We start from the raw sequence: 12606 nt of genomic DNA on the forward strand, positions 1-12606 counted from the left end.
CGTCGTCCCCACAGGGTCCGTACGTACATATCCCAACCAGAAGCCATGGATTACAGGCAACATCCGCATCGAGCTAAAGGCTAGAGCTGCCGCTTTCAAGGAGCGGGACACTAATCCGGATGCTTATAAGAAATCCCGCTATGCCTTCAGGCGAACCATCAAACAAGCAAAGCCTCAACACAGGATTAAGATTGAATCCTACTACACCGGCTCTGACACTTGTTGGATGTGGCAGGGCTTGAAAACTATTATGGACTCCAAACGGAAAGACAGACACGAACGGCCGAGTGACGCAAGCCTACCAGATTAGTTAAATGCCTTTTATGCTCGCTTCGAGGCAAGCAACACTGAAGCATGCACGAGAGCACCAGCTGTTCTGGATGACTGTGTGATAACGCTCTCGGCAGCCGATGTGAGCAATACCTTTAAACAGGTCAACATTCACAAAGCCACGGGGCCAGATGGATTACCTGCATGCGCAGACCAACTGGCAAGTGCCTTCACTGACATTTTCAACCACTCCCTGACTGAATCTGTAATATCTACAGCCTAATGCCTGCAGCCCACCATAGTCCCTGTGCCCAAGGAAGCGACGATAACCTGCCTAAATGATTACCACCCCATAGCACTCACGTCGGTAGCCATGAAGTGCTTTGAAAGGCTGGTCATGGCTCACATCAACAGCATCCTCCCAGATACCCAAGTTCCTTGGTGTCCATATCACCAACATATTATCATTGTCCAAACACACCAAGACAGCCATGAAGGGGGAACGAAAAAAACTTTTCTTCCTCAGGAGACTGAAAAGATTTGGCATGGGTCCCCAGATCCTCAAAAAGGTTCTACAGCTGCACCATCGAGAGCATCCTGACCGGTTGCATCACCGCCTGCTATGGCAACTGCTCGGCATCTGACCGCAATTCACTACAGTACATTTCTGGGGCCAAGCATCCTGCCATCCAGGACCTATATAATAGGCGGTGTCAGAGGAAAGCCCATATAATTGTCAGAGACTCCAGTCATCCGAATCATAGACTGTTTTCTCTGCTACCGGAGTGCCAAGTCTAGGACCAAAAGGCTCCTTAATAGCCTCTACCCCCAAGCCATAAGACTGCTGGACAATTAATAAAATGGCCACCTATCACGTTCGTCGTAATGATGAGACCAAGGCGCAGCGTGATAAGAATACATTCTTCTTTTAATGAAGACTAAACACTGAACAAACTATACAAAACAACGTGACGCTATGCGACACAAGTACTGACAGGAAACTACACAGACAATAACCCACAAATCCAAAATGGAAAATGTCAACCTAAATAAGATCCCCAATCAGAGACAACCATAAACAGCTGTCTCTGATTGGGAACCAATTCAGGCCACCATAGACCTACATATACCTAGACATACCAAAACCCCATAGAATTACAAAAAACCCTAGACAGGAAAAAAATACACATACCACCCTCGTCACACTCTGACCTAACCAAAATAATAAAGAAAACAAAGATAACTAAGGTCAGGGCGTGACATCACCGGACTATTTACTTTGACACCACCCTCCATTTGTTTGGTACACTGCTGCTACTCGTTGTTTATTATCTATGCGTAGTCACTTCACCCCTACCGAAATGTACAAATTACCTCAACTGACCTGTACCCCCGCACACTGACTCGGTACCGGTACTCCCTGCATATAGCCTCGTTATTGTTGTGTTATTGTGTTACTTTTTATTATTTTTTTACTTTAGTGTATTTGGTAAATACTGCACTGTTGGTTAAGGGCTTGTAAGTAAGCATTTCATGGTAAGATCCACAGTTGTTGTATTCGGCGCATGTGACAAATTAAGTTGGATTTGATTTGTGTTTATGCTATTTCTATTAGGACTCACAATCAGTGTTTAGCCTACCTTTAATGGGGGAAATACATGTCAGACCACAGAAATGTTCTGTTATTAGATGCAGTTATCTGCCAGATTGAAATGGTCCATCTTGTCACGGGAGAAATATGGCAAACACAGCAGCCTTGAAAGATCGTTCATCAACCATCCACAAGGTTACATTTTGAATTGGTTTGTCACATGGATTGGCTGTTTATTTTTTGAGGATGATAAATTGTCAACAAATCGTGGATTTTGTGAATAGTTCATCCCTAAAATGATCACAGTCTGTTGTGATTATTTTCTGTTATTTCACATCCAACAGCAAATGGCCATCTGCCACAGCAGCTAGTTTCTGCATTATTTAGCAGTAGCAATCAGACAACTAATAACTTATACATTGACAATGTCATCTCCTGTTAAGAGAGATTCAAAGCTGCCTACATAGTTTTTGTCATTACTTGCATCTTTTGTCCAAGTATATTAGTAGTGTGGTGTTTGGAGACATGTTCAGACATGTTTGGCTAGCTGTTAGAGCGACAAGCCTATCATCTCCCTCTCACCTTACCCCTGGTCTGGTCTGGTCCCAGATCTGTTTGTGCTGTCTTGCCAACTCCTATGGTCATTGTCATGAGTTGGATATACAGAACAAACATATCTTGGATCAGGAAATCATTTCCCCATGGTTTAGTTTATAAACATTATGCAGGAGTGCATCTTCAACCCATGGGCGCTCTGCTTTTGTCTCAGAGAGTTGTTTTAGTCTCCATATTTGGGTAGCATCGCTGTTGAGAGGATCCTGGTCATTCTCAAACATGGGCCTGAGCCACAGTATAAGACTATAAAATAGACTGATAGACTCTCTAGGCCTTTTCGCATTACTGAGCCAAGCCAAGCTCAATTTACATTTGGCCTGTTGTTGAGAATAAAAAATGAGGTAATATGTATTGGAGGGAAAACATGTCCACCATGCCTGTCTGTACATACAGTAGGGCCCGTGGCCTATAAGAACACTAACAGTACAATGCAGCACTGCATAGTCACACTTGAAAATATTTCAGTCTTGTTGTGAATTGTTGTGTCCCTCATTTGTCTCAAATTACTTTAATTCAGAACTTAAATGTAGTATTTTGATGAGGCGATATATGGGGGTGTTTTCATTTTTCCAGTACATTTTTGTATAAAAGACATTGATTTCATTGTTTGTGATTTATTGTCTCCCCCTACCGGAATCGCTTGAGGTCACTCTACAACACATCTTCCCATTTGTTTTTGTGCTGTCGCCTTTGTGTCGTTTGACAATGCATGGCTCGTCGTTCTTCTTCCCTCATGTTCGCACTCTCCATACGCTTTTCTATCTGCAACCTTGTGTTCTTTCTTTCTCTCTTTCTCTCTCTCTGTTTCAGCAAATCTATACAGATCAATATAATCGATGACGAGGAGTATGAGAAAAACAAGAACTTCTTCCTTGAGATGGGAGAGCCTCAGCTGCTGGAGATGAGTGAGAGGAAAGGTGGGGCGTTCCCTTCCCAGGCTTTGGTCCCAACCCTGTACCCCTTAACCCCGCCCCCATTCCATTCACCATGTATGGCGTCCCCTACTGGATCCATCCACTATTACTTTGCGTTCGCTCAGACCTACTGTATTGGGTATACATGGATAAAGGCCACATTTACATCCTCCATGGAGCATTTTCACAATCCTGGTCCAAGAGGAACACTGTAATAGACAGGTTTTCCTACCCACTGGATTCTCTTTTTTTTGTATTTTTTCATTGTTACCTTTCAACCATATTTGTATAATGGTCAGGTGTAGATTTCTTGATTATGAATCCCGTGGTCCTCCAGGACCAGCATTGAGCCTAAAACAATTTTAGTCAGACCGAGACTACAGAGCACTTGTTTATAGTCACTTTTTTATCTGTGACCTTTTATTGACCTCAGCACCTAGACAAAACAATATCAATGTTATGAGAGGTAAATACCAGGACATAACGATATCAAATGCACAGACTTAACAATAGTGATATTATGTTTAGAGGTGAAGATCAATGAAAAGCTTTCATCTTTAAACTCAAACTGAGATCATAGAGGCTTCCAAACAGAGTTCCAACTGTCCCTCCATGTATGCACCATGAGGTGGTACGAGTGTGCAACAGAGCTCGACTTCCCCCCCTACCCCCGAACCCCGACAAACTGTTCCATCTGTACATCCATGGATGGCTCAGTGGATAGGTGGATATCGAAACCAGTCCAAATCCTTTTTGCTGTGTGTGTGTGTGTGTGTGTTTGTGAAACGTGCACAATCTATCCTTCCCCCTTCCCCCACTTCCCGCCCTCGTCTTTCACCTTTCCCTTTTTGTTTTATACCTTGTCTTGTGTCCCCTTGCAGGAAAACCATAGCGGTTAGAATACTTGACCACGACGAATATGAAAGACAGGCCAGATTCTACATAGAGCTGCAGGAGCCCCATTGGAAAAGGCGATTGACAGGTGTGAGAGTAACTGAAAAGAGTAGATGGGCTCAAGCTTCTGACCTCCTCCTCTTCTTCTTCCTCCCACTCCTTCTTACTGCCATCTTTCCTGTTCTTTTTCTTACCCTCTTCTACTCCCTCTCGTATTTTCTCCACTGTTGCAAGGCTACCTACCCTCTCCTCTGGTTTCTTGTATTTCTACTGCCCCTGGTCAACGCCGCTGTTCAGTGAACAGGATTTGGAACAGGAACAGGATTGGAGCAGAGTCAGTGAAGTTTATTTCCGTCCTGTTAAGGAGTCCCATCCTATGAGGCGTGCAGAGCGATAATAGCTTTTTGGTTGATAAACAAAGGTGGAATGTTGACTGGTAGTGGTAGTACGCTCAAGAAGGTGCTTTTCTAGCCCTTGAGCTCTTGTGGTCTTCAGCCAAGCAAATGGTCCAAGTTTACCCTTTTACAACCACACCCCTTGGTACTAACTGTGTTCCACTGTTTATGTTTGGGGTGCTGCTTGGAACACACACTCACAATACTCAAAACATAAGTTTTTCAGTATACATGTTGGACTTTGATTAACTCCTTACTGTAGGATTTTGGAAGAAATGCCATTAGATATATTTTTAGAATTACATAATACAATATTAACCTCTATATAAGGTACCAATAAATATACTGAATCACCACTCTCAATGTACGGAAATAACTCAAATAAAAAGGCTGTGATGCGGTGGTTAATTTATCATGGAAACTTTGCCATCACAGAGAAGTGATTGCTGTACATGTTTATTGTGGTGCCATTTCATTTCATATTTTTTATGTATACCTCCAAATGAAGCTATGCTAGAGCCTAAGGCCCTGCTTCCCAAAACCTTTGTAACGTTACATTTTCGGACATTAGGGACGGTGCATCGTTAAAATGCTCTTATGAGACTTCAGTTCCATCTCAGGAAACTGGGCCCAAAACAATACGCTGCAGGATAATGCTAGCGCATCATTTTGACTTATTCAGTGTGCGTTTAGGCATCATTTCTCATCGTTTAAACTTTCATCCAGTGGAAACATTTAGCGGGTAACAAATACCATTATGAAACCCACACTGATACCTTGTTTTTATTTCCGAATATGTAACATTTTAAAATTCTCACAGATATTGTGAATTTAAATTGTGCCGAATATATAGTACCTCTGAGATTTGATTGGCCCAAGTGTTTCATTGCCATTTAATGTATAACATTTAGAGTCCTACAAGTCTGATTTCAATTTCAAAAACTTGCTAGACATGTCTAGTCTGTAGTGAACAACAACCTAACCACGAAAACTATATATTATAACTAACTTGCCTGATGGCTCTAACTTTTTGCTGCCGGCTTGTGTATATTCATTCCTCTGTTTCCCTTGTTACTTGTTTCCATTTATCTTGTTTCTCATGTCTCGTTTCTCTCTGCTCAACTGTCTCTTATCTCATCTGTTTCCAACCTATCAGCTGTGTTGCTTCAAGAAATTGGTAAGCAGTCTACATTTTCTCGTTAGTCTGCTCTGGTGTGCTGTCACTCTTTGTTTCCCCTCGCTTCTGAAGTCACCTATCACTTCAAATGCCATTCATTGTCTGTTACTATTGTAGTGAAGTGTCAAAAGTGCATACACTGGCAGTCCGTGTACATGGTAACCTTCTACAGAAGGGTAAATTAATTTCCTAAATTATGTTCTCAGTTGCAAGAAAACATGTGTAATTGTTCTTATTAAGTGAGTTGGAAGTAGGCTTATACAGTATTTTTATTACTAGAGTTTAATTATTATTTGCTGATCAAAATTTGTCATTAATGAATAATACTATTAAGATACTTCATGTAAACTAATACCCACTCGCAACCAAAAGGCATGTTTGATTTATTTTCTTTATTTTCTATGGTTGTAGGTGGATTCGTGAAGACAGGTATGGAATATTGCTATTGCAAACAAAAATGATATTATTTGGATTCAATGTATGTATTGATTGATTGATTGATTGATTAATTAATTAATTAATGGGTCATTTTTATTAATTTTAATAGACAAAAGGCTTTATGGTAAGAAACAATTCAGTGTTGTAATTAATTGCTTTAAATCGTTGAAATTTAAAGCAAGTTAAATTCAAGTAACAAATGTGTCACCTTGATGCGAATCATGCGTTCTACTCCCCATTACTAATGGCACAAGCCTTCCAGGCTACTCTTTCATTGTTTAGACTATCTTTGTAACTATGTCTATTTAGACATAGACATTTATAATAAACCAATGTAATAGATTGATTATATTGATACAGCTTTGATAGACTTTAGTTGATTTGAGCATGGCATATTTTTATCAAATATACTCCAAAGACAGCACTGTGTACACTTGAATGAATATATTCTACTGTGTACTACTGTAGTACTACTATAGTCTTTTCTTTGATGAATACTAGAAATGTCGTTTTTTTGGTTTGCACTTCCAGGCATTCAACATGTAGGCCTATCCTATCATTGAATGAGTCACACTTCACTGTGTGCGAAAGAGGATGAATGACCTCACTGCGTGTGACCACACTGTGTGTTTCTGTAGGCGTGTACCAGTGAACGCTGCTGAGGGGGCTCATAATAATGGAATGGAGTCAATGAAGTGGTATTAACCGCATGGAAACCACATCTTTGATGTGTTTGATACCATGCCATTGACAGGGCTGGGGAGTAACAGATTACATGTAATCTGTTACATGTAAGGGATTACAAAAACAACTGGTAACTGTAATCCGGTACATTACCAGAAAAAAATACTGTAATCAGATTACAGATACTTTTGAAAAACTAGATGACTTCGAGGATTTACTTTTGAATTCAGAAAGGATGTTTGCGAAAAAAATCTTTGACACTTCTTTGATTTCTCAATCACATTCAAATCAGCATTGAAAAAGGTGCACATTTAAATTTGTTCCACCTGACCCAGTCTGACCACTATGATGACACACCAAATATGTTTGATGGATCGCGGGAAAAGAGCACAAACAAGCTTTTGTAGGCTACAGTCCAAGCTATGTCTTACCATGGTGCGCCTGCTGTCGGCATCCGAAGATTATCAAATGTAATAAACGCTTGGAGGAAAGGATGACAGTAGTGGTGTAGTCTACGGCGATCCGGAAATAACTTATTATTGATATCGACATAGCGTATTGATGTGAATCACTCTACTGCTCTCTCATTTAGCTATTTGCGCCTTACAGATTGTGGTTGTTGTGGATGGCTGTTCACAAATCTAAATATGTATTTGAACCCAATAATGGTTGAATTCAACAAGTTCAAGGTGCTTATCAATCATTGTTTTTTAAACCATTGGACAGCCAGTGAAAAATGCACTCTTGCAATAGCTGCATAGTGCAGATCCCAGCCTATGGAATAAAAGTGGGGATTTTATTGCTCAATCTAATTCATGCTGATAAAAAAAACAACCATAGGCCTAATGGACACATGCTCAAACTCACACACTTCTGATCTGTAGTTGGTACATCCATTTTTGGACTTATAAATTATATATATTAATGTAAAGATATAATTGAGTCATATTATTATATGTAGTAAAAAGCGATGGGTTAGAAGAAGCCTACATAACCAACCCATCAAGTAAAATTGAACATCCATATATGGCCAGTTACGTAAACTTTAACATTGATTTATCCTGCAATAGATGTCATTCGATTGGTAACATACATTTTTGTCTTCTTCTAATGACTCTTAAGGGGAAAGTAATCTAAAAGTAACTGCATGTAATCAGATTAAGTTACCGAGTTTGTGTAATCCAAAAGTTACTTTATTGATTACAATTTTGGACAGTAACCCTGGCCATTGACTTCATTCCAGCCATTATTATGAGCTTTCCTCCCATCAGCAGCCTCCACTGGCGTGTACGCGTCGAGACACGTGTCATTTGCATGCCACCGGGGTTCATGGAATGATTCAAAGCCTAGATTGACCTCCAAAAGAGACAGCTTTTGCCCTCTGTCCACTTTGGCTGATATGCACCACGCCCGTGATCAGACACTCACTGGTATCACTGAGCACACTCTGTGGTCCTTTAACGGTTGGGTCGTGGACCGTTAATGGCCAGGTCACACTATTCATCAGGGTTCAATCAAGTCTCTTGGGAATGCAATTTCCACCAACACTTTGTACTTACTCAACTATATACAGTAGGCTAATTACTGACCAGGTAAATATAACAACGTAACGAAACGGAACTAGTTCAATTCTGATTCAGATCATTGTCCCATGTCCCAAGGAACTTGAGTTGAATTCCCCCTATTTTACAGGAAATAGACACTCATAAAGCTTACATACTTGACACAAGCATTTCGCTACACTCGCATTAACATCTGCTAACCATGTGTATGTGACAAATAAAATTTGATTTGATTTGATTTATTTGTAATTCAGGTATTACAAATTATTCCTAAATGGTTTATGAATGTGTTCTTGTTGTGTAAGGCGTGACCAGTTGTATAGCCATTTCACCTAACATGTGATTGCTGTATGTGCTATATCAGTGGTCGCTCCGGTTCAAGAGAGGTACTGGCTGTGCAGGCTTTTGTTCCAGCCCAGCACTAACACACTTGATAGCACTTAGGCTACACACTTCATTCAGCTCTTCAGTCTGGGCTGGGATTAGGTGAATCAGGTGTGTTTGTGATCGAAATGCTATATGAAAAATAATATTTTTAATCAAACACAGTCACTGGTTTCCCCCGGATAACTTTAAAAACATGATTCCTCTAGAGCTGCAACTTTAACAAAAGTCTAAAAGCAAATGTACTCAAATGAATGTACTCAACAAAGTAATGTTTACAGTGGGATCAAAGAATCTCAACAACCTTTCAAATGAAACCTGTGTTCGTCCACCATAATATAGTGACATATATTGGATAGTGTTTTTGACTTATCCGGAAACCTTGGGAAACAGTTTTTTTTTATCTAATGGGGGCTCTTTGTGCAATGAACTTTGAACTGTGAACTTATCCCTCAGGCAGGGACGTCTACCGGAAAGTGCAGGGTAGGGATAACCCTGTCCCTGCCACCATTATCAGCCTTGCAGGTATACATCCTCCCTTTGTCCTCTCCATCTTCCCCTCACTTCGCTATCGTCTCGCTCTCCTCTATCCTCCCTCACTTCTCTATCATCTCACTCATGTGACTCATGAGTTCTTTATCACGGATGTCTCAATACTGCCTCCGGCTGGAAATCTCTGTGAATTAACAGTCTGCTTTTTCATTTCCAGTGTCACTCTTTTTGAATGAACTCCCTTTCTCTTATCAGCTCAGTACGTCAGTGCTTCTGCTTTGGTGACTAGCTTTGGGCCAGTCAAATGGCTAGATTGTCACTGCAAAGCTAATAGTCAGTATCATGCAGCTATTGAAAATTTGCCTTTTTCACACACCTTTGTGCCTCTCCTACTACACTTTTTTTAGTCCTCACTTTATCGTACATCAATTAGCATAAACAGAGCACAAGAAGGTACACTTGCAACAGAAACCTGGACTCAAGTGACATTTTCACACGTATGAGCCTCGCTAAACTGAACCAAGCTGAACTGTTATGCACTGGCCAGGTTATGCATCCAACACAGTAGCTGGAGCTGTGCTAGAAAGGATTATGTGAAAATAAAATATCCAAGGCACAGCTGAGCACAATATTTGGAAAAGTGTAAATGTTTTCAAGAGCAGATGTTGAGCAGTCAACAGCTAAATTGACCACTCACGGACATACATGCATGGCCTTTTATGGGTGCCGTCCTTGTCATGGCCACTAACCACCCAAATGTGTTCACTCCCTTTCTTTCTCCCTCTCTCTATCTTTCTCCCCCTCTCTCCCTCAGAGGAAGGGGACGAGGAAGCTCTCTCTAAGAAGGAGGAGGAGGAACGCCGCATCGCTGAGATGGGCCGGCCCACCCTGGGGGAGCACGTCAAACTGGAAGTCGTCATCGAGGAGTCGTATGAGTTCAAGGTACGAGAAAATATATTTTGAATAACCCAAAATATTGTATTTTCAGCTCTTTGAAGCTGAAGTACAAAGCTGAAAATAAAAATAAGCAACAACGTACAGAGGGGAAGCAAGGCATACCGCACAAAGAACAGGTCTACCACTTACCAGACTTGCTTTCAGTGAGAGTGACAAATCATTAACTCTCATTTATATCTGAAATATTTTGTGTCGCGCACAAATCCGCAAATTGTACCTTTAATAATAGTAAGTCACAGCTTTGATAGGACCCTAAAACAAATAGTGCACTATAAAACCACTCACTCCACCACTTGGAAAAGGAGTAAGACAACCAGCTGCACTTGAGATTGTATCTCCCATTACTTAAGTCGTACCTCCGATGTCTTAAGTGGTATCTCCCATTACTTAAGTCGTACCTCCGATGTCTTAAGTGGTATCTCCCGTGTATTAAGTCGGCCCAGCTGGAGTCCTTTCAATGTTTAATTTCATCCAAACTCCAACTTTCAATGACATGGCCATCTGTCAATCCAAAAGGTAGCCAGCTATACTGATACTGTAAGTTCCATATTCCACATGAAAGAGACAGTGATTAGGATGAACATTTCAGGATTTGAGCATTAAAAATGTCTTTGCAGTTTGGGGTAGTTTTAGGGGTAGAAGTTGGGGTATGTTTGAGGTTGATATAGGGGTTGAGATATGGTTTAGTTCCCAGTCTGGCCTGATAAATCAAACTGCTTTGTCTTTATTGTATTGTATAGACTTTTGCATCATGTGCACTGCCAAGGTGTATTCATTGGGCTTGTATCTATGTTTGTGGAATGCTAAATAACCAGGATTGAGGATTATTAGACTGAAATATTATGTTCTGGTGCCCCACAGAACACAGTGGATAAACTGATTAAGAAGACCAACTTGGCTCTATTGATTGGAACCAATAGCTGGAGGCAGCAGTTTATGGAAGCTATCACAGTCAGCTCTGGTAAGCAGATCAATCAATCAATCAATCAATCATTTAATTGGCAGCGTATAGAGCTTTTTAGAAATGTGTTTGTAACAAAGTGACTAACCAGAAATCCAGGCCTAACAACCCCAAAAGAGCAAACCACAACTAGAGTGGCAGGGGGAAACTCCCTAGGTCTAGGAAGTGCAGTAGGAAGAACCCTTCCAGGTAGCCTCTTAAATACCATATCTGCGTCTCAAATGGCATCATATTCCCTTTATAGTGCACTACTAAGGCCTATAGGGCTCTGTTGAAAAGTAGTGCACTATAGTGAATAGGTTGCCATTTGGGAGCCAGCTTATATTCTGATTCTTGGACAACAATACAGGATGATGTATTCAGAGCAAAATCAAATCTTGTCCAAAAGAGAAAATATTATGCTATTTTCCTTTCAAATCACATTTGTCTTAATTGGCTACACAATCACAAAGCCATCTGCCCAAATCTTAATTGGAATGCTTTTTGTAATTAGAGGGAACTGTGAAGTTCTTGTAGCGGTGCCCTCCGAAGCACATTCCAGACACAATGCACTGTTGATTTATCATCAAGGTAGCGCTGAAGCACAACAAACTCATCAAGCAACACACACACACCCACACAATCTCACATACACAATCATATATGCACACATCTCACACACACACATGCATGAACACACACACACAGACAGACACATACACACACACACAAATTTCCACTGAGGGCCTGAGCGGTCAGGCCCTCAGTGGAAATGTGTGTGTGTGTGTGTGTGTGTGTGGTCGCGCATTCTGCCACTGTGTACTCTGTTTAGGGCAAAATAGCATTCTAGTTTGCTCTGCGTTCTCTCTCTGCCTCTCCACCACTGTCTCTCTCTCTCGCTCTCGCTCTCTCTCTCTCTCTCTGCTTCTCCACCTCTCTCTTTCTCTCTGGCTAACAAAGCTTGTTAGCCATGGGAGTGCACTCCAGAGGAGATTCCTCCAGGGATACAGTAGTAATGAGATCATTAAAAAGTCCATGTAATGAATTAGTCTGCTCATGGGGTTCTAAACTACATGTGTGTTTGTGGCCATGTCCAGAATCGGGCTTTCCTACTACTTACTTAAACTGCATATTGTGTGCTAGTATCACATACTGTTCAAAAAAATGTATTAAGTAAGCAACCAATATCAGCATACTAGAATCCTGAGGATGCATAATCTAATGAGCAATTCCGTTTATTCCTGCCATTCGTTCATTTTGATACAGCGCGTCCCCTCAGCTCATTATCAGCTG

At 41.0% G+C, this 12606-nt stretch overlaps 1 protein-coding gene across 2 annotated transcripts in view; it reads left to right on the top strand.

Moving 5' to 3' along the window:
- LOC112230454 (sodium/calcium exchanger 1) overlaps nt 1–12606 on the top strand; it is a 54227-nt gene that overhangs the window by 34399 nt on the left and 7222 nt on the right. The window contains exons 3-9 of one of the 2 annotated variants that reach the window (XM_024396777.1): nt 3287–3393; nt 5836–5856; nt 6268–6285; nt 6404–6418; nt 9381–9449; nt 10231–10358; nt 11235–11334. In XM_024396777.1, coding sequence (XP_024252545.1) covers nt 3287–3393; nt 5836–5856; nt 6268–6285; nt 6404–6418; nt 9381–9449; nt 10231–10358; nt 11235–11334 — 458 coding nt within the window. The remainder of the gene's footprint in view (nt 1–3286; nt 3394–5835; nt 5857–6267; nt 6286–6403; nt 6419–9380; nt 9450–10230; nt 10359–11234; nt 11335–12606) is intronic. The other variant, XM_024396778.1, reaches the window with a different exon arrangement.

The sequence above is a fragment of the Oncorhynchus tshawytscha genome, linkage group LG32, assembly GCF_018296145.1.
Source record: "Oncorhynchus tshawytscha isolate Ot180627B linkage group LG32, Otsh_v2.0, whole genome shotgun sequence".
Lineage (NCBI taxonomy): Eukaryota > Metazoa > Chordata > Actinopteri > Salmoniformes > Salmonidae > Oncorhynchus > Oncorhynchus tshawytscha.